The 18261-nt window shown below is 47.1% G+C and overlaps 1 protein-coding gene and 1 long non-coding RNA gene across 3 annotated transcripts; both read left to right on the top strand.

Annotated features, from left to right (window-relative positions):
- The first annotated feature begins 2440 nt into the window (after positions 1-2440).
- On the top strand, positions 2441-8870 carry LOC136651138 (uncharacterized). 2 transcript variants are annotated; one of them, XR_010794496.1, is made up of 5 exons: positions 2441-2625; positions 2989-3209; positions 3684-3845; positions 7646-7748; positions 7844-8870. It is a non-coding gene; the product is annotated as an uncharacterized lncRNA (long non-coding RNA). The 2 variants fall into 2 exon arrangements; XR_010794495.1 differs by lacking the exon at positions 3684-3845 and having other exon boundaries at positions 2449-2625.
- A 4694-nt stretch (positions 8871-13564) lies between these two features.
- On the top strand, positions 13565-16106 carry LOC136651656 (7-alpha-hydroxycholest-4-en-3-one 12-alpha-hydroxylase-like). Its single transcript, XM_066628256.1, has one exon. It carries the CDS (start codon positions 13619-13621, stop codon positions 15158-15160), a length of 1542 nt encoding a protein of 513 aa, XP_066484353.1. The 5' UTR covers positions 13565-13618; the 3' UTR covers positions 15161-16106.
- The last annotated feature ends 2155 nt before the right edge of the window (positions 16107-18261 follow it).

Below are 18261 nucleotides of genomic sequence, written 5' to 3'. Positions count from 1 at the left end.
ATGCCCCAGGGAGCACACCAGATAACAAGAGACCTGCAAGGCCTCCTGGGAATTGTAGTTAAGAACATAAGAACGGCTCCACTGGAGCAGGCCATAGGCCCATCTAGTCCAGCTTCCTGTATCTCACAGCGGCCCACCAAATGCCCCAGGGAGCACACCAGATCACAAGGGACCTGCATCCTGGTGCCCTCCCTTGCATTGGCATTTGCAACATGTTTAGGCACCTAAGAGACAAGAGTCAGAAATAACTGAAGGTTACAATACCTCGATGGCGTAGCTGGAGGGGGCGGAGCACTCAGTCTGGCAGGGAGCCTCAGTGAGGTGGGCAAGCGGCCCCTCCCTTTGGAGCCATTCCCGGTGGGGGGAGCAAAACTCCCTGTCGTAGGCTCCGTTTTGCTCCCCCCGCTGGGAATGGCTGCGAAGGGAGGGGCCGCTTGCCCACCTCGCTGAGGTTCCCTGCCAGACTGAGTGCTCCGCCCCCTCCAGCTACGCCACTGCAATACCTTGCAACAGTAGTTCTCAAGCTTTTAGTGTCAGGACCCACTTTTTAGCATGAGAATCTGTCACGACCCACTGGAATTGATGTCATGACTGCAAGTGACATCATCAAGCAGGAAAATGTTTAACAATCCTAGGCTGCACTCCCACCCACACTTACCCAGGAGTAAATCCCATTTACTGTCATTGTTATAAGCATATAGAGCAGTGTTGGCGAACCTATGGCCCGCGTGCCAGAGAGGGCACTCCGAGCCATTTCTGTGGGCACGCGCGCTGAGCCAGGCAGCCTGGAGGGGGGCGCTGAGCTGCTGCCTCCTCTCCCTTCGGTGCCCCCACCTGCCCCGAGTTTGCTTCCCTCCCTGTCTTTCCCTTCCCTTCCCCAACGGTCCAGCAGGCTCAGCCAATCAGCATCCAGCAGACTCCTGGCTTTTTCTGTTAGAATGGCTCAGGGCCCTTCACTGGCTGCAGACCAGCCAATCCGGAGCTGCTCTCCTCCTCAGCCATTTGAGCCTTTGCAGCCCGCCTTTCCAACTGCCCACTCAGCGCCAGGAGAGGCTTTTCCTCCGCAGCACAGGCGCAGCTGGGGGGGAGCAGCGCAGCCAGAGACAAGTCCTGCCTGTCTACTCAGAAGGAAGGAAGGAAGTCCCATTAGAGTCAGTGGGGCTTGCTCCCAGGAAAGCGTGTCTGGGATTGCAGCCTGAGAGCCCACTCCTATGCAGGTCTACTCAGAAGGAAGTCCATTGCAGTCGGTGGGGCTACTCCCAAGAATGTGAGGGAAGGATTGCAGCCTGAGGGTGCAGCGCGGACATTCCCGTGGCGGGGCTGGAGGGGAGCAGAGCTCACAGCCTGGCATCGCTGGAGGGGAGCAGAGCGCTCGGGCCACAGCTTGGGCTTTGTGGCGCCAGCCCTGCAGGTGCTGCTGGCCCTGCCTTATTGCCCCTGGAGGCTTATCTGTAAGAACGTCACACAATTATCTTAAAGGTAAACCACGGAATTGCTTCTCCAATCCTATTGGAAAAGAAGTGCATGCACAATTTCACATAGCTGTGAGCATGAAATACAGCACGATGCAGCCATCCAACCAGCCCCATTAGAGTTGATGAGACTTACTCCCAGGAAAGAGTGGCCGGGATTGCAGCCTTGGAGCCTGCTCCTGTGCATGCCTACTCAGAAGTAAGCCTCATTAGAGTCAATGAGGCTTACTCCTAGGAAAGAGTGGCTGGGATTGCAGCCTTAGAGCCCACTTCTGTGGGTGGGGCTTTAAAAAACATTTTTTTTCTTGTTTGAGAAAATGAGCAGCGGTAAGGTCTTGCAGCCACCCCTTCCCTGCCAATATTTCCTTACGCAGCATGTAATTAGTCTGTGGAACTCTTTGCCACAGGAAGCAGTGATGACAACTTGCCTAGATGCCTTTAAGGAGGGATTGGACAAATTTTCTAGAGGAAAAGTTCCTTACGGGTTACAAGTAATAGTAGGTAAAAGATGTTAATGTATGAGTTGTTTTTTCTAAACTAAAACCTCAGTATTCAGGTTAAATTGCTGTGTTGGCACTTTGCGATAAATAAGTGGGTTTTGGGTTGCAGTTTGGGCACTCGGTCTCTAAAAGGTTCACCATCACTGATATAGAGTATAGCCTGTTCAAAGTACAGGTCTGCAACATTTCCCCAGATGCAGTCACATACCATGGAAGCATCAAGTCTAATATAGTAAATATAAAATATTGAAATGAATGGGAACCACCTGAAATTGGCTCACGACCCACCTAGTGGGTCCTGACCCACAGTTTGAGAAACACTGCCCTGCAACATCAGGACAGAGGAAAGGCGATACAGTCAAGCAGAGGCAATGGAAATAGCTCTCTCTACAGTACTCTGCAACTTACCAGAGTGATACTGTCTTGAGAGAGAGGAGGGAGGAGGAGAACCGAGTCACGATGATGTGATGATGTAGAAATGCTCCCTGTTCTGCAACCGAGCTCTCTGCTGAGCTCCAGCATTGGTGATGGGTGTTGCAAACATGCTTCAGGGCATGTCAGCGACACCCGAAGAGGAGGGAGAGCTGGCATTAGGCCAGCAGCAGTTGGTGCCGGGCCTCAGTGCCGTGCTGACAACTCATTGCACCCGTGTGGTAAGTTTGCCTGCCGGGTGATGGTGCAGGTTTGCGGGGTGTGGGGAGGAACCAGCCCAGGAGGGAAGTGGAACTGGAGGAGCCTTGCTCCCCAGGATCCTTTCCTCTGTGTCAGGCTGAAGAGCCCAACACGGAGATCCTCCCGTCTGCACCAGCAAAACAGCTGGCACAGATGCAAGGAGGCCCATTGCAGGGCTGGCACCTTTGCTTGGAGAAGGGGATGACAGTTCTCTTCCCCCAAGGACACCTCTGGCAGTTCCGGCAGGGCCGCTGGATTCAGTGGTAGCTATTTTGGAGCCGTTGCACCCAGTGGCGCTGCTGGGGATAGGACTGGGTTGTGATTGTTTTTCATTTCTTTTGCAGCCTTTCTTTCTTTTGATGCACCGCCCTGAGAGTGTGATGGTGGTGACGCGCGGCTTGTGACATGCACCCATCACCTGGATGGGGAGAGAAGGGGAAACAGCGGAGTTACTCTCCTTCATATCAGAGGTTGGGGAAAAATTCCTGACTTCTACCCTTCATGATGAAAGACGGACAAAAACAAAGAAACAAGCCCTTCTGCGGTAGCTCTGATAGACTGAAAGGTGTGTCGATGTATATGAAAGAGGCAGGTGGAGGGATTGACCTGGAAGGGGGGAAAACCATCTAATCAGCAGGATCCCCTTCGCTGAACCTGCGGTTTGGTGTGTCACAGAAGAAGCGGAGCAGGTGGCTGGGGGGGGGGGGTTGGGGAGCTCAGAGTCTTGAGGCTAAGCTTCCAGGATGACCAAGCCTAGCAGGGCCGAACCAGGAGCAGTCCAAGAACAGAAGAGGTGCTCAGCAGAGCACCAAGTCTTTGAGCTCCCCCCAAGGGACACCCCAAGCCTAAGGCAATCCACGGAGTTATGGAGGTTCGCTGGAGGTGCTTTAACACTGCGTGGCAGGAATCACAATATTTGACAGGTCAAGGTGTTTGTTGAAAAATGGATTGTGCCTGACTGATGGTGTGTCTAGCTTGTGTTTTGCTCGAAGCTGCGTTCCATTTTAACAGCCTGGGCCTCTGTCGCCATTCTTTCTAGGCGTCAGAGTCACATCCTCCATGAGAGGCAGGGAGGCTTATCTCCCTTTGGAATGCAACAGGGCGCTGAAAGGCCTAATCGCAAAGGCCACGGTGATGACGGTCTCACTTGCTTCATTTCCTCTGGAAGTCCTTTTTAATTCTGCAGACGTGACATTGAAATGTGAGGAGCCACGCAGAAGCATTTATCGTTCTGTTGCTACCGTTTACATAGCTGATGGTGGTTGAACTGGCAAGCCTGTCGTTTTCTCTTTAATCATTTTGTTTGTGTCCTGGGATAAGAAAGGATCAGACTCCTTGCTCCTGGCCAGACTCTGTCCCAACGCTGGCCTAGTGCCGTCCCACAAGCCCAGAATGCAATTTTCTATCTTCAGCCTTTGTGCTGCGTATTTTATTTCCCCTCCATTGTCTTTATGGAAGTCTTCCTGGCCTTATCCGAGAGCGTGTTTGGGGCTTTGCTTTTGAACGTGTAGAAGGAGACAGGCAGGACAGCAGGGGTTTGCTAGGCTGGCCATTGGCCAAGGATTAAGAATATGGTTGAGAACAAGTGCAGCATTCGCTCACAGACTGTGCAATCCGAACTTGCGCTAGAACAGGCAGGCCAGGAGGCCTGCGCCGTATCCAGCGCAAGTTTGGGGCTGGCTGAGGCTTGGCCTATGGCGAGGGAAAAAAATTCCCTTTGCCCCAGGGACAGCCGCAGTGTCCCCAATGGGTCTACTTGGATCTGCACCACCTGAAGAGGTGGCACAGCAGTCAGGAGCCACTCCATGCTGTCCGGGAATGGGGCTAGGATCCGTCATAACTGCCGGATCCTGTTCCCACCTCCCACTCCCGCCTGCTCCGCACATGCAATCTAGGATATGTCCCCAGAATTCCCAACACCTACTAGACTAGTCACTCTGTCAAAAAGGAGATGACTAGTCTGGTGCAACTAGTTATCCTAGAAATCACCCCATTGTTTTCTAAATGTTCAAAGGTATGCCACTTAATACTTTGCTCCAGGATCTTTCTAGATAATGATATCAGGCATATCGATCTGTAGTTTCCTAGAGACTGGACTATGTCCACAGGACTCCCATCATCTACTCACTCTATCGAAAAGGAGCTTAGTCTGGTACAACTTGTTATTGATAAGCCTTGCCAGCTCCTAGAAATGACCCCATTATTTTTGAAATGCTCCAAGTCACGCCACTTAATAATTTGTTCCACATCTTTCTAGGTATTGACATCAAGCTGACTAGTTTCCGGGATGCTCCTGGTTCATGTTCAATAGCTCTGTTTATTTCCTGTTAATTCAAGGTGTGCAAAAAACACACATCTGAGCATTGACGACAAGGGCCAGACCAGTCATGTGTCTATTTGCAGGAGTGATGGCAAGTGACGACAGAACCACAGGGCCAAGAAGGCCATACTTTTGACTGAACCATGTAATCATCCCCTGTCCTTAAACAATCTTTTGAGAACCACTGATCTATGGTGTTCAAGGTTCCGAATTTGAACAGGGACTTGTTTACTCCTTAAATCCAAATGGAGTTTTCATGCCTCCAAAATACAGATGAAACCTTCCATCCCCAAACCCTTCTGGAATAGCATACAGTATGTGGTGTCTTCCTTGGTAACCTTGGCCACCTCACTGGACACCTGAGTTTGGGAAAAAACCAACTTTTGAAAACAAAGGAAAAGCTTTACACCTGCAAAGGTCCTCACCAACCCCCTGATTAAACTCAATCCAGGCACAAGCTGGCAGACATCCAACTAGTCACTGCACCTTTAACTGGTTGGGAAAACAAAAGCGGAACCCCATGGAGGTTGCAACAGGGGCCCTCAGCTGGCAATGGAGAACGGCCCAATCCTATCAGGACTGTTGTGATGTCATAATGCTAGTTGTTGTTGCTGTTAAGTTGTGTTCGATTCTTCGTGACCCCATGGACCACAGCATGCCAGGCCCCCCTATCTAGGACTAACTTTCAGAGTGTGTCCAATTTCATGTTCATTGCCTCTGTGACACTATCTAACTACGTATCTAATGGAATGCTAGTTACAGAGGCCTTACGGTGTTGCGAAGAGGGGGCTGCCGGCCACCATTTTGCATTTGCCATATGTAATGGCTGCAGCGGAGGAGTCCCGCTCCAGCACCCGGCTCTGCAAAGGATTGCTGGTGAGCTGGTGGGGTGGGTGGAACAGGGTGGGGAGAAAGGAGGGGAGACCAGGGAGCTTAAGAGCTGACAACGGTCCAAGGAGACTCATTGGTGACAGAAGGGCTTACAGAGCCATAAGGGAAAATATTTTTCCTTACCTCTCCCAAGCCTCTCAGTCTGGCCACCCTGCACCGGCTATGGTGGGGGAATGGATAGAATGGGGCTGTGAGTTACCCCACCTGGGATCTCGTAGGATTCTGTGGGAGAAAGGGGGAAAACCTTTTCGTTTAGATCCTTGTGGTCTTTCTTTTTCTCCTGCTCTCCTGGCTTGCTGTGACATGTCTTGGAAACTCACTGGAACTGGGTTGAGTCATCCCCATTCTGAGTAGCTTGTAACCTAAGACTGTTTCTCAGAAATGAAACTCGGGAAAATGAAGTAGAGAAGCCACTTTTTCCAAAGGATCCATGAGAGGAGCTGCCCTCTGATTCCCAGGCTGTGGAGTTTCCTCAGCAGCCTTCGGTGAGGGACCATGTCGAACGCCTTCTGAAAGTCCAGATATGTAATGTCCACAGGTTCTCCCGCATCCACATGCCTGTTGACCTTTCCAGTTAATTCTCAAAGGTTCATGAGGCAAGACTTACCCTTGCAGAAGCCAGGCTGATCCTTCCTCAGCAAAGCTTATTTTGTTATTGTGGTCTTTAGTGATTTCTGTCCTAAGAGAGGCAAACAGAATTGATCAAAGAATTAGGTTTCAGCTTCTCCAAACCATGTTGAACAAGCGCGTTGCAAATTATGCCATGTGAAGAGTGGAAGGAAAAAGAGTCTTAGGGAAGGTATCTGTGAGCCCACAGTTCAGGGTAGTGAAAGCAGACTGGTTTGAGGAAGGACAGAGTTACCCCATGTACACGTAAAAGGGACCACTACAGGTGTATGTTTATGTGGATTACAGTCCGCTTCATCAAGTGCGTGAAGAGAAGTCCTCAGCAGCCAAATGTATTTATACATGTATAAATATGCAATTATAACTTATACGCAGGCAGAGAACAAAACTGAAATGGAGATGTTAGAAGGTGAAAATGACGTGCAGCGCAGTCCTAACTTGCGCTGGAGCAGGAAGGCCAGCAGGCCTGTGCTGTACCCAGCGCAAGTTTCAGACAGCCAGAGGCTCATCTCGAGGCAAGGGTAACTTTTCCCCTTACCTTGGGGAAAGCCACTGCAGTCCCAATGGGGCTACTCGGATCTGCACCACCTCAATCAGTGGCGCAAATCCGAGCAGCCCAGGTCTGGGCTACCCGGGAACGGGGCTAGGATTCTGCACAACTGCTGGGTCCTGGCCCCACCTTCCGCTCCCTGCCCGCCTGCTCCTGGGAGTGCCCGCCGCTTGCTCTTTCCTCACCCCGAAACTCCTTCTTCCCACCCTCCCCATGTGCTCCCCAAGCCCCTGCATCAGCCGAGCTCGGCTGACGCAGTCTCACCCCCCACGGGACCCACATTGGCCAAAGCGCATTTGCATTGGCGCAGAAGTGCTTTACGGCACTTTCCCGACAATGTTGGGCTGGCACAAGCCCCTACCTACAAGACCAACACAAGTCCCTGTCTGAGCTTGCCTGTCTACAGTTCAGGATTGCACCTTTGGGCTTGTGACCTGCTTCAAATGCAAGATAAGCATGGTGATAATTCACAAATGATAACGATCATCTCATAGTAATGTTAATTAACCGTAATAGCATAAAAATCCATTGTCCTTATGAAGGCCTACTGGAATGGTGCTGAGTCTCATTCTAAACTAATTCAGGTCATTCTCTGTCTAATCTCCATTTGAAGCTGTTTTGTGGAATTGTCACCTGAAGAACTGCAACAGACTATCCAGGCGTTTTAAAGTGCTCTGCTCTTGGCTCACAGAGTGAGTTTGCAAAGCAATTTGCAGGTAAAGTCACTCATAGCTGGGACAATTTGGGAGTATCTAATGATGTCCCTTGGGTACCTTTTCGGGTCAATCATATCATTTGGGTTTCTTTACAGCCTCCAGAGGATCCAGAGGATGTGATCCAGAGGATGTGAACAGGATTCTTTGGAATATGAGACTGTCTGCCAGCCTGCTTGATCCTCGCACAGCATGGCACTGAACAGATAGAAAACCCCCTTCTGAAGAAACGTTACCTGGACTCCACCATATTGGATAATTTCCGGCCAGTTTCAAATATCCCATTGTTGGGCAAGGTGATTGATTAGGTGGTGACATCCCAGCTCCAGAGGGTCCTAGGGAAGTCTGATCCATTTCAATCTGGCTTTAGTCCGGGTTTTAGAACTGAGATGGCCTTGGTTGCCTTGACAGATGCCAGGGACTGGATGGGGAAGTACATTCTTGTTAGTCCTTCATGACTCCCCTCCCCAGCTTTTGACAATCAACACGAATCAACAGTGGTGGTCTTCAAGGTAATGCCGCAGCAGCCCCAGCGGGGTTACTGAGATCTGCACCACCACAAGAGGTGGCGCAAATCTGAACAGCCTGGAGTTGCTCCAGGCTGCTCAGGACTGGGGTTGGAACAAGTGCCAGATCCTGGCCCCACCCCCCACAGGCCTGCCCACCACCTACCTTCCTGCTTGAACGGTGGCACAAAAGTGCTTGTGGCAGTTTTGCTACACCGTTGGGCTGGTGCAAGGGACTTGCGCCAGCCCATTCAAGGACCTAGATTGCACCCAGAGTCATTCATCTGAGAAATGAGAGTACGACACGCACACCCCATGAATTTGTGCATATAGCTTCACTTATAATTATTATTATTAATATCAACTTTAAACAGTCCTCTCAAAGATCAAGCACATGCTTACTAAATTACAGCTCCAGAAGATGGAAGCTATAGATAAAGCAGGTGGAGGATTTGAATAGCATCAAAAAGAAGACTGCTTCATGCATCAAAAAGAAGACTGGAATCTTATTGCACAAATGCTCCAGCCTGCAGTATCATATCTTGTCAGTGAGTAAACCTGCCTAGGGTCACACTCAGTGCTTTTTTTGTAAATAAAAAGGTGCAGGAACTCACAACTTGTTAATCTTTTATTTATTTATTTATTTATTTATTTATTTATTTACCATTTTTTATTGGAGAAATAAAATATTTTTAATGTGCTTCCCCCCTAAAGATGAACTTACTTCTGAGTAGACATGCATAGGATTGGGCTGTCAATCTCTACATCCCCTTCCCCCTAGCTATTTTTTCTACACTTGGGGAAAAATACTGTACAGGTGCACTTGTAGCGTGTAGTATGTAGTGTGGCACTACTTCGAGGAGAGGAAGCAGTGAATGGATTCCGAAAAATGGTTTACATGAGTTCCATGTAGAAAAATTACTCTAAGCAACTGTGGGAGTAAGAACAAAAAAGGAATTCTTACACAAGAGGGGTCCTTAGGTGCACATAGAAACAGCTACATTTGCAAACAAGCGATTAAATATGGTTTAATTCAGGTATCAGAATACTCTGTGTCTTTGGGAAGGTGCTTGGCATGCAATTGTATGTTCTCTGCTGCCCTGAGCAGCTGCTGTGCATTGCTGGAGAGGAGCTGCAAACATTGGCTGGCGGAGGGCATGCTTGTGGGGGAAGGATGAGGAGGATCTCTGGCAAGGCTGGTCAGCATGTTGTACACACGTAGAATCCCTTTTCACCTGCCCTTAGCATGTGAAAACGGGTGCAGATATATATCTCTGCCAGGATTAAGAGCCGAATCCTAGGTATGTCTACTCTGCAGTAAGTCTAGTCAATGGAGCTTACTCCCAGGAAAGTGCCTAGGATTGCAGCCTAAGAGCCCAATCCTATGCATGTCTACTCAGAAGTCCACTTTAGTGAATGGGGCTTACTGTGGATAGGATGGCAGCCTCAGGGCCCAATCCTGTGCCTGTCTACTCAGAAGTCAGTCCCACTAGAGGCAGTGGGGCTTCCTCCCAGGAAAGTGTGGAGAGGACTGCAGCCTCAGAGCTCTTTCTCTGCCTGTCTACTCAGGCTGCAAGGCTATGACAATTTCTTGGGAATAAGCCCCATTGAACACAATGGAACTTACTTCTGAGTAGACATGCTTGGGCTCTCAGGCTGCAAGGCTATGCACCCTTTCCCAGAAGCAAGCCCCATTGAGCACAATGAGACATACTTCTGAGTAGACACGCCTAGGCTCGTGCTGCAGATTGGCACGGGGGCTGCACCAGCCAGCTTCCTTCCCCTCCTCCTCCGCCAAGCCAGTACCTGGGCATTCCGTGGGTGCTGCAGCCCGTCTCCCTGGCTGGCTGGCTGGCTGGCTGTCCGTCCTCCTCGGTGTCGGTGCGTGTCCCCTGTGCCCTCCACCAGCTTGGAAGCTGCGCGGGGAAAGCAGAGCATGGGGGGAGGGGAGGCAGGCTGGGCTCAGGCAAGAGCTTGGAGATGGGGCAGGAGGGGGTCATTGTGTGGTCAGGCAGGGGCCAGGCGCCTGCTCACCCTGTACCCCCCAGCACCCACCCAGCAAATGCCTCTATTTTGCTCCCCCCCTCCTGGAATGCCTCCAAAGGGGAGGGGCCCCTGCAAAAAGGTGCCAGAACTCCGTCCCCCTGCGTTCCATTAGAAAAAAAGCCCTGGTCACACTAAACATTATGTTGAGTATGACATGCGCACTGATGGAATTGACTGTTTTAAAAATAGTCAAATCAGCCCCCTGTGGATCAGGATCATGGTTAGGGATGGGGGGGGCGCTTTGCTCCACCAGATTCCTGATGTGGATTACACACACACACACACACACAGAGAGAGAGAGAGAGAGAGAGCCAGCCATAGCTACTGTTTGCCTGATAGAAACTTCCAGTTGGCAGACACTAATAGGCCCTTTTTCCCACAGCAAATAGTAGCCTGCAAGCCCCAGTACCCCAGTAAAACCCCCTCCTGTCCAATTGTGGTTTCACTGCAGCTGCTGTTTTTAAAAAGGAGTGCATGTGCGTGTGCAATGTGCAGTTAGTTATACATATGAAAGTTGGGACCAAAATGAACAGCAGACCACCAAGGCCACGACTTGCATCTGTCCAGGAACAGAGTGTTGAAGAATGCTTTTGGAATTGTGAAGTTGCTGCTGGTCTCTTCCAGGCTATTTCTGAATATGTCAGCTGTAGCCAGAGATCCAATGAACACAAACGGCACTTGAATCAAGGCTTTGCGTCATCCGCCATCTCCATGCCTATAAATTCTCCACCTGTTTTCGCCTTCCTTTATGACATGGAGTTTCATAACAGATTGATGGGATGTTGCACACTGATTAATAATAATAACAATAATAACTCGGTATTTATATACTGCCTTTCTGGTAATCAGATTACTCCTCTGACTTTGTTCAAGGCGGTTTACATAGGCAGGCGATTCTAAATCCCTCAAGGGATTTAGATTTCCAATTTAGAAATGGGTTATGTCAGAATGCCAGATGCAAGGGAGGGCACCAGGATGAGGTCTCTTGTTATCTGGTGTGCTTCCTGGGGCATTTGGTGGGCTGCTGTGAGATACAGGAAGCTGGACTAGATGGGCCTATGGCCTGATCCAGTGAGGCTGTTCTTATGTTCTTAAAGCTCCATGCCCAAGTCAACACGGAGGCTGAATTCAGCCTCTGCAGGCCAGCGGGCGTCCCTTCGCCAGCCCAAGGGCATCTCTGGCTGTAATCCTAGTTTCCTCACTGGAAACAAACACCTCTGTATAGCATTAACCCAGCTGAACCTGAAAGAAGAGGTGTTCATTCAAAAGACACAGCAGCCCTGCAACACTTTAACAGCGCTTTGTCTAATCACCCCGACATGCTGGCGCTGCAATTGTGTTTGACCTTTAAAAATGGTCATCAGGGACTCTTTAATTGTTTGACTGATTTCACATTGTTATTGACTGGAAGTGAAGTATTGACTTACACTTTTTGGATATAAAAATTGGAAATTAGCCCTTCAAGAAGGTGAAACAAGATAATGAGAGTTGGTTGTTGTTTTTTAATTGTTGGAGCATTTTATCTCTGTTTTTTTACAGCCAGAGATATATTGGCTTGATTTGATATTGATAAGAATGGTATTTAAAAATTTAAAGGATTTTAGTAAAAGTCAGTCCTTATTAATGGATTTGTTGTGGGATTTCAGAAGTGGAATGAAGCAACAGGTCAGAAAATTATCTGAACAAATGAAGCAAACTCCTCCCTGACAAGCATGCAGGAACAGATTGCAAATAATAGACAAGAAAAAAGAATGGATCAAATCTTGGATGAAACTAAAGAAGTGGAGATTTTTGAAATGGGACAGAGGTGGAGAAAGCAATCGTCATTATCAGAATTAAGAATTTTAAGGAAGAAGAAAGAGAGAACGTTCAGAGAGCACGTGGTTTCGAGAAGAGGAAGAATTTTTGGATTAAATCCAAAAAGAACAGAGTGAAGAAAAAGAAAGACGAAAAGAGAGGGGTTAAGAAATTTGAGAAAGTTAAGAAGAAAAAGAAGAAGAAGTGGAAGTAGCAGTGGGAGGAGAAAGAAGGAAAACACCAATAAGACAGAGAACAAAGGAAGTACTAAGAAAGAAAGTGAAAATGGCTGAACAAGTAGAATGTTTTTTTCCTTTTGTAGATATTAATGGACCGAATTCTTTTTAGAAATGAAGAGTATTCCATTAATTATATTAAATCAAAGTAGATGTAAATAAAAACTTGGAACACAAATATTGCAAAAATTAAAGTGGTATTAAGATAACTAAAAGGGTTATTCTTTGAAAGAGAAATTATATAAAATAATTTATAGATGGTATTTAATTCCAGAGAAAATAGTAAAAATGTACCCTGATGACGACAAATGTTGGATAAGTAAAGAATTGAGGGAATTTTTTATTATATGTGTTGGATATGCGAAAAAGCAAAGAAATATTGGAAAATGATATATAAACTGTTACAGGAGGTATTGAAGTGTGTATTACCATTTAAACTGGAAACATTCCTCTTAAATGCGATATCAGAAACTAAGAATCAGATAAGAAATATTTTATTTTAAATATTAGTTTAGTGGTAAGAAGAGCATATAAGTAAAAATTTGAAGCCTTTTTATGATTTGATAGATAATTTTAGATAAAAAATATTGATTGTTTAGTTAAATTATTAATCAGTAGATTAACAAATATGATAATTTTTGTATTGATGAATAATTTTGTTTTTAGACATTATTAATTTTTTTTTTTTTGGACTAATGCATGTTGTAATCGATGGCCAATACCCTCATGTGTAACCTGTGTAGTCCCAGCCCTAAGTCTAACCGATTTTCCTTACCTGTACCTGTAATAAATAAATAAACTTTGTTTAAAAAAAAATGGTCATCAGTTAGGTGTGAAAAAACAAGGGTGAGAGAAAAACTCTACCAGTGGAAATCAGTTATTCCCCCCCCCCCCAAAAAAAAACCCACATGGGTGTTCTTTACAACACAAGGGAACAAAGGGCGGCACCTCAAGAGAAAGGGGCTACAGTGGAACATCCTAAAGATGTCATCTGGACCAGAATCTCACCTCTTATACAGTTTCCCAGAAATTCCTTCCAAGAAATACAAAGCCTTATTTTTAGGAAGTATGTGAATGACCAGAACAGGAACACAGTAATAATCAGGAGGTGCAGGCGAATTCTGGAATGACAGTAATGACTACGGGGAGAGGAAAGCAGCTGCCTGCCAACTCAGGAATTGAATCAGGCAGTCTCGCCCTTCTGTGACATGTGATGGGCTGCTTTATAAGCAGAGCTGTGGAGTCACTGTTCTCTTTACAGCAGAGCCTTACCTTCAGCACACCAAGTATGAATGTCTGGGAGATCATCCTTTGTGCTTTCTTGGCATTTCTTTTAGCAGTTGTACTTGGGGGGCTAAATATCGCTGGAGTATTCCGCAAGTGGAGGCTGAAGGAACCCCCACTGGACAAAGGCTTCATCCCATGGCTGGGACATGCGTTACATTTCAGGAAGAACCCAGTAGAGTTCTTGGAAAGGATGCAGAAGAAACATGGAAATATCTTCACAGTCCTTCTTGGTGGCAATTACTTACATGTTGTGATGGACCCTCACACTTACGGAACAGTAATAAAGGAGTCAAAAGACAAGCTAGATTTTGATACCTTTGCTTCAATGGTCGTGCTTAATGCATTTGGGTTTCGGCCAACTGAGTGTCATCATAAAGTTGTACAAACAATGAGCAAGAAGCATCTCAGAGGCAAGCGTCTAACTGATCTGAACCAGGTCATGATGGAGAAGTTGCAGGCGGTGCTGCTTCCCAGCCAGGACTCGAGCAGGAAGGAAAGGTCGTGGCAGGAGGACGGAGTCTTCAACTTCAGCTACAAAACCATCTTCCAGGCTGCGGTTATGTCTTTGTTTGGAACTGAGCCAGGTGAAGATGGGAAGACCAAAGAAAATGCGACTGAGCATAAAGTAACACAGTGGGATTTGTTGTTTGAAAATTTTAAGAAATTTGATCATATCTTTCCCCAGCTGGCTTTTGATATGCTGGATCCTTTGGGTAAGAAAGAGGCAGAGACTTTGAGGAACTTTTTCTGGCACATGCTGTCTGTAGAAAAGATAGGTCACAAAGATAACATCAGCAGTTGGGTGACTGAGCAAGATCAGAGCATGGCTGAGACTGGAATGACGGAAAAGATGCGGACTCAATTTCAGCTGCTTCTCTTCTGGGCATCTCAAGCGAATACGGGTCCAGCTACCTCCTGGCTTCTTGTGCATCTCTTGAAATATCCAGAAGCAATGAAGGCAGTGAGGGAAGAACTGGACAAAGTACTAAAAGAGACTGGTCAGGAAGTGAAGCCTGGCAGCCCCTTCATCCAAGTGTCCTTGAACGCAATCAAAACTCCTTTTCTGGACAGCACAATAGAGGAAACTCTGCGCTTGAGAGCATCTTCTTTCATGTTCCGAGGTGTGGTGCAGGATATGGACCTTAGAACAGCCGACAGGAGAGAATACATGCTCCGGAAAGGAGACAATGTGCTTCTTGTCCCTTTCATAGGACTGCACCTGAATCCCGAAATTCACCCTGACCCTCACACTTTCAAATATGACAGGTTTGTGAAGCCAGATGGCACCAAGAAAGAATTCTACAAGGATGGGAAAAAGCTGAAGTATCCCATTATGCCCTGGGGTGGTGGACCCTCCATGTGTCCTGGGAGGTTCTTTGCTATTAGTGAACTGAAATTATTTGTAATCGTGATGCTCAGCTACTTTGATATGGAACTGGTGAACCAGGATGAGGACATACCACCATTTGATGATGGCCGCTTTGGGCTTGGAGTCGTTCCACCTACTCATGACATCCAGTTCAGGTATCGGCTGAAATTCTAAAGGGAAAGAACAGTCATCCTGACTTTCACAAACATCTAATGTATTGGCTTGAAGTAATTCACTCTGTTGGATCCTGTTAGGAAATATCTTAAAATATCTTCAGAAAGGTTTCTTATGAATGTGCAATTTTTTACTAGCAGGGTTAAAAGGCACCAGTAGCATAGCTAGAGGGGGTGCAAAACACTAATCCTTGCATAGCACCTCACTGCAGCATGCAAGTAGCCCCTCCCCTCCCCTTCAGAGCCATTCTGCGCCTCTGCAAATGGTCTAGCAGCCCAGAATGGCACAAAGGAAAGGGGGAGGGGTCTCTTGCATGTTGCAGTGAGGCCCCATGCAAAAATTAGTGTTTTGCAGCCCCTCTGGCTACGCTGAGAGGCACCTTTTCAATGGTAACTCTTGTATTTAGCATTTAGGGTGCAACTGGTCCTATTCAGCCCTGTACAGCATCCTTTCTAGTGGCTGTTTGCTGGTGTCACTTTTGCATCTTTTTAGACTGGGAGACCTTTGGGGTCAGGGAACCATTTTCCCCCCACTGATTTTGCTGTGTTAATCACTTTGTGAACTTTTCTTGAAATGCAGTATATAAATATTTTTCATAATAGTAACAACAAAAGCTGAAGTCCAAGGGGGTATCCGTGGATTTTGTAACCAGCAAGAGGAGGGGAGTACAGAGCTGTCTCCAACATTTTTAACTGTTGTGCCATTGGAGATTTGGAGTACTGCGGTTGAAGACGGCTGGAAAACTCTTCTGGGTTCTGCAACTCTGTTTCTAGGGCAACTGTCTATATCTGCCAGTGGAGGAAGAGGAACAGATGATTCATCAATACAGACAGTTGCCCTAGAAACAGAACCCGAAACAGTCTCTCAGAAGCCAGAAGTGACATCACAAGAGGCAAAAAACCATAGAGAGTTCACATTGTATTGGCAACCTTCAGTCTCGAAAGACTATGGTATCGCGCTCTGAAAGGTGGTTCTGGCACAGCGTCTAGTGTGGCTGAAAAGGCCAATCCGGGAGTGACAATCCCTTCCACACCGGGAGCAAGTGCAGTCTGTCCCTGGTCTGTCTCCCTGGCTATGGGCCTTCCTTCTTTGCCTCTTAGCCTCAGACTGTTGGCAAAGTGTCTCTTCAAACTGGGAAAGGCCATGCTGCACAGCCTGCCTCCCAGCGGGCCGCTCAGAGGCCAGGGTTTCCCACTTGTTGAGGTCCATCCCTAAGGCCTTCAGATCCCTCTTGCAGATGTCCTTGTATCGCAGCTGTGGTCTACCTGTAGGGCGCTTTCCTTGCACGAGTTCTCCATAGAGGAGATCCTTTGGGATCCGGCCATCACAACATGACCGAGCCATCGCAGGCATCTCTGTTTCAGCAGTGAATACATGCTAGGGATTCCAGCACGTTCCAGGACTGTGTTGTTTGGAACTTTGTCCTGCCAGGTGATGCTGAGGATGCGTCGGAGGCAGCGCATGTGGAAAGCGCTCAGTTTCCTCTCCTGTTGTGAGCAGAGAGTCCATGACTCGCTGCAGTACAGAAGTGTACTCAGGATGCAAGCTCTGTAGACCTGGATCTTGGTATGTTCCGTCAGCTTCTTGTTGGACCAGACTCTCTTTGTGAGTCTGGAAAACGTGGTAGCTGCTTTACCGATGCACTTGTTTAGCTCGGTATCGAGAGAAAGAGTGTCGGAGATCGTTGAGCCAAGGTACACAAAGTCATGGACAACCTCCAGTTCATGCTCAGAGATTGTAATGCAGGGAGGTGAGTCCACATCCTGAACCATGACCTGTGTTTTCTTCAGGCTGATTGTCAGTCCAAAATCTTGGCAGGCCTTGCTAAAACGATCCATGAGCTGCTGGAGATCTTTGGCAGAGTGGGTAGTGACAGCTGCATCGTCGGCAAAGAGGAAGTCACGCAGACATTTCAGTTGGACTTTGGATTTTGCTCTCAGCCTGGAGAGGTTGAAGAGCTTTCCGTCTGATCTGGTCCGGAGATAGATGCCTTCTGTTGCAGTTCACAGTAATGCTTCTAAGATTCCTGATGATTTGAAAAATACTTGTGACGTAATGGATCACTTTAGCTCTCAGCAGTTTAGGGACCAGTTGACTTTTGGCCTCTCTATCTCTTGCCATGTTACCTACCTCCTAGGAATGTTGTGAAGATGAGTACTCCGAGTATTTAGATGGAAGGACAGCTCACTTATGGAAATAATAATTGTTCAGAGAAAGGGCCTTTTTTATGATTACAACTCTGTAAAGTGCTTGGGAAGCTGCCTTCAACAGTTGGACCTTTGTCCACTTAGCTCAGTACTGCCGACACTGACTGTCTGTGGCTCTCCCGTGTAGGGTTTTTTCCCCCTGCGAAACCTGGGGGTGCTGCCAGGGATTGGACATGGAACCTTCTGCATGCAAAGCAGCCATTCTACCCCTGAGCTACAGTCCCTTCTCCTAACACCCGTAGGTCTGTTTTCTTAGCCATGTGACAGAGAAAGGAGGCTGAGAGCTTATAAGGCCACCTGGTGAGCACACAGGAGTCAGTGAAATATGAACATGGTGCATCGCTGAGCCTCCATTCGACATCAGCTCGTGCTTACAATACAACAACAGTAGAGATTCCTGCCTTTCAATGTCGATGAGACATGAACTTCTGCACCTCTCTGATTGTTAAACCAGTCCCACTGTCTTTGCCCAGTGACAATAGCGATGCTCTTACATGTTCAGTTATTGCACATTTCCGCTTCAATAGCAATAAAGTTGCCCTTGCAATACCTATTGTACATTCATTTTCCAGTATTCCTTTGCTTTTTCGCATATCCACCACATATAATAAAAAATTCCCTCAATTCTTTACTTATCCAACATTTGTCGTCATCAGGGTACATTTTTACTATTTTCTCTGGAATTAAATACCATCTATAAATTATTTTATATAATTTCTCTTTCAAAGAATAACCCTTTTAGTTATCTTAATACCACTTTAATTTTTGCAATATTTGTGTTCCAAGTTTTCATTTACATCTACTTTGATTTAATATAATTAATGGAATACTCTTCATTTCTAAAAATAATTCGGTCCATTAATATCTACAAAAGGAAAAAAAACATTCTACTTG

This window comes from Tiliqua scincoides, chromosome 5, assembly GCF_035046505.1.
Source record: "Tiliqua scincoides isolate rTilSci1 chromosome 5, rTilSci1.hap2, whole genome shotgun sequence".
NCBI classification, from domain to species: domain Eukaryota; kingdom Metazoa; phylum Chordata; class Lepidosauria; order Squamata; family Scincidae; genus Tiliqua; species Tiliqua scincoides.
This window is presented reverse-complemented; position numbering and strand designations above follow the sequence as displayed.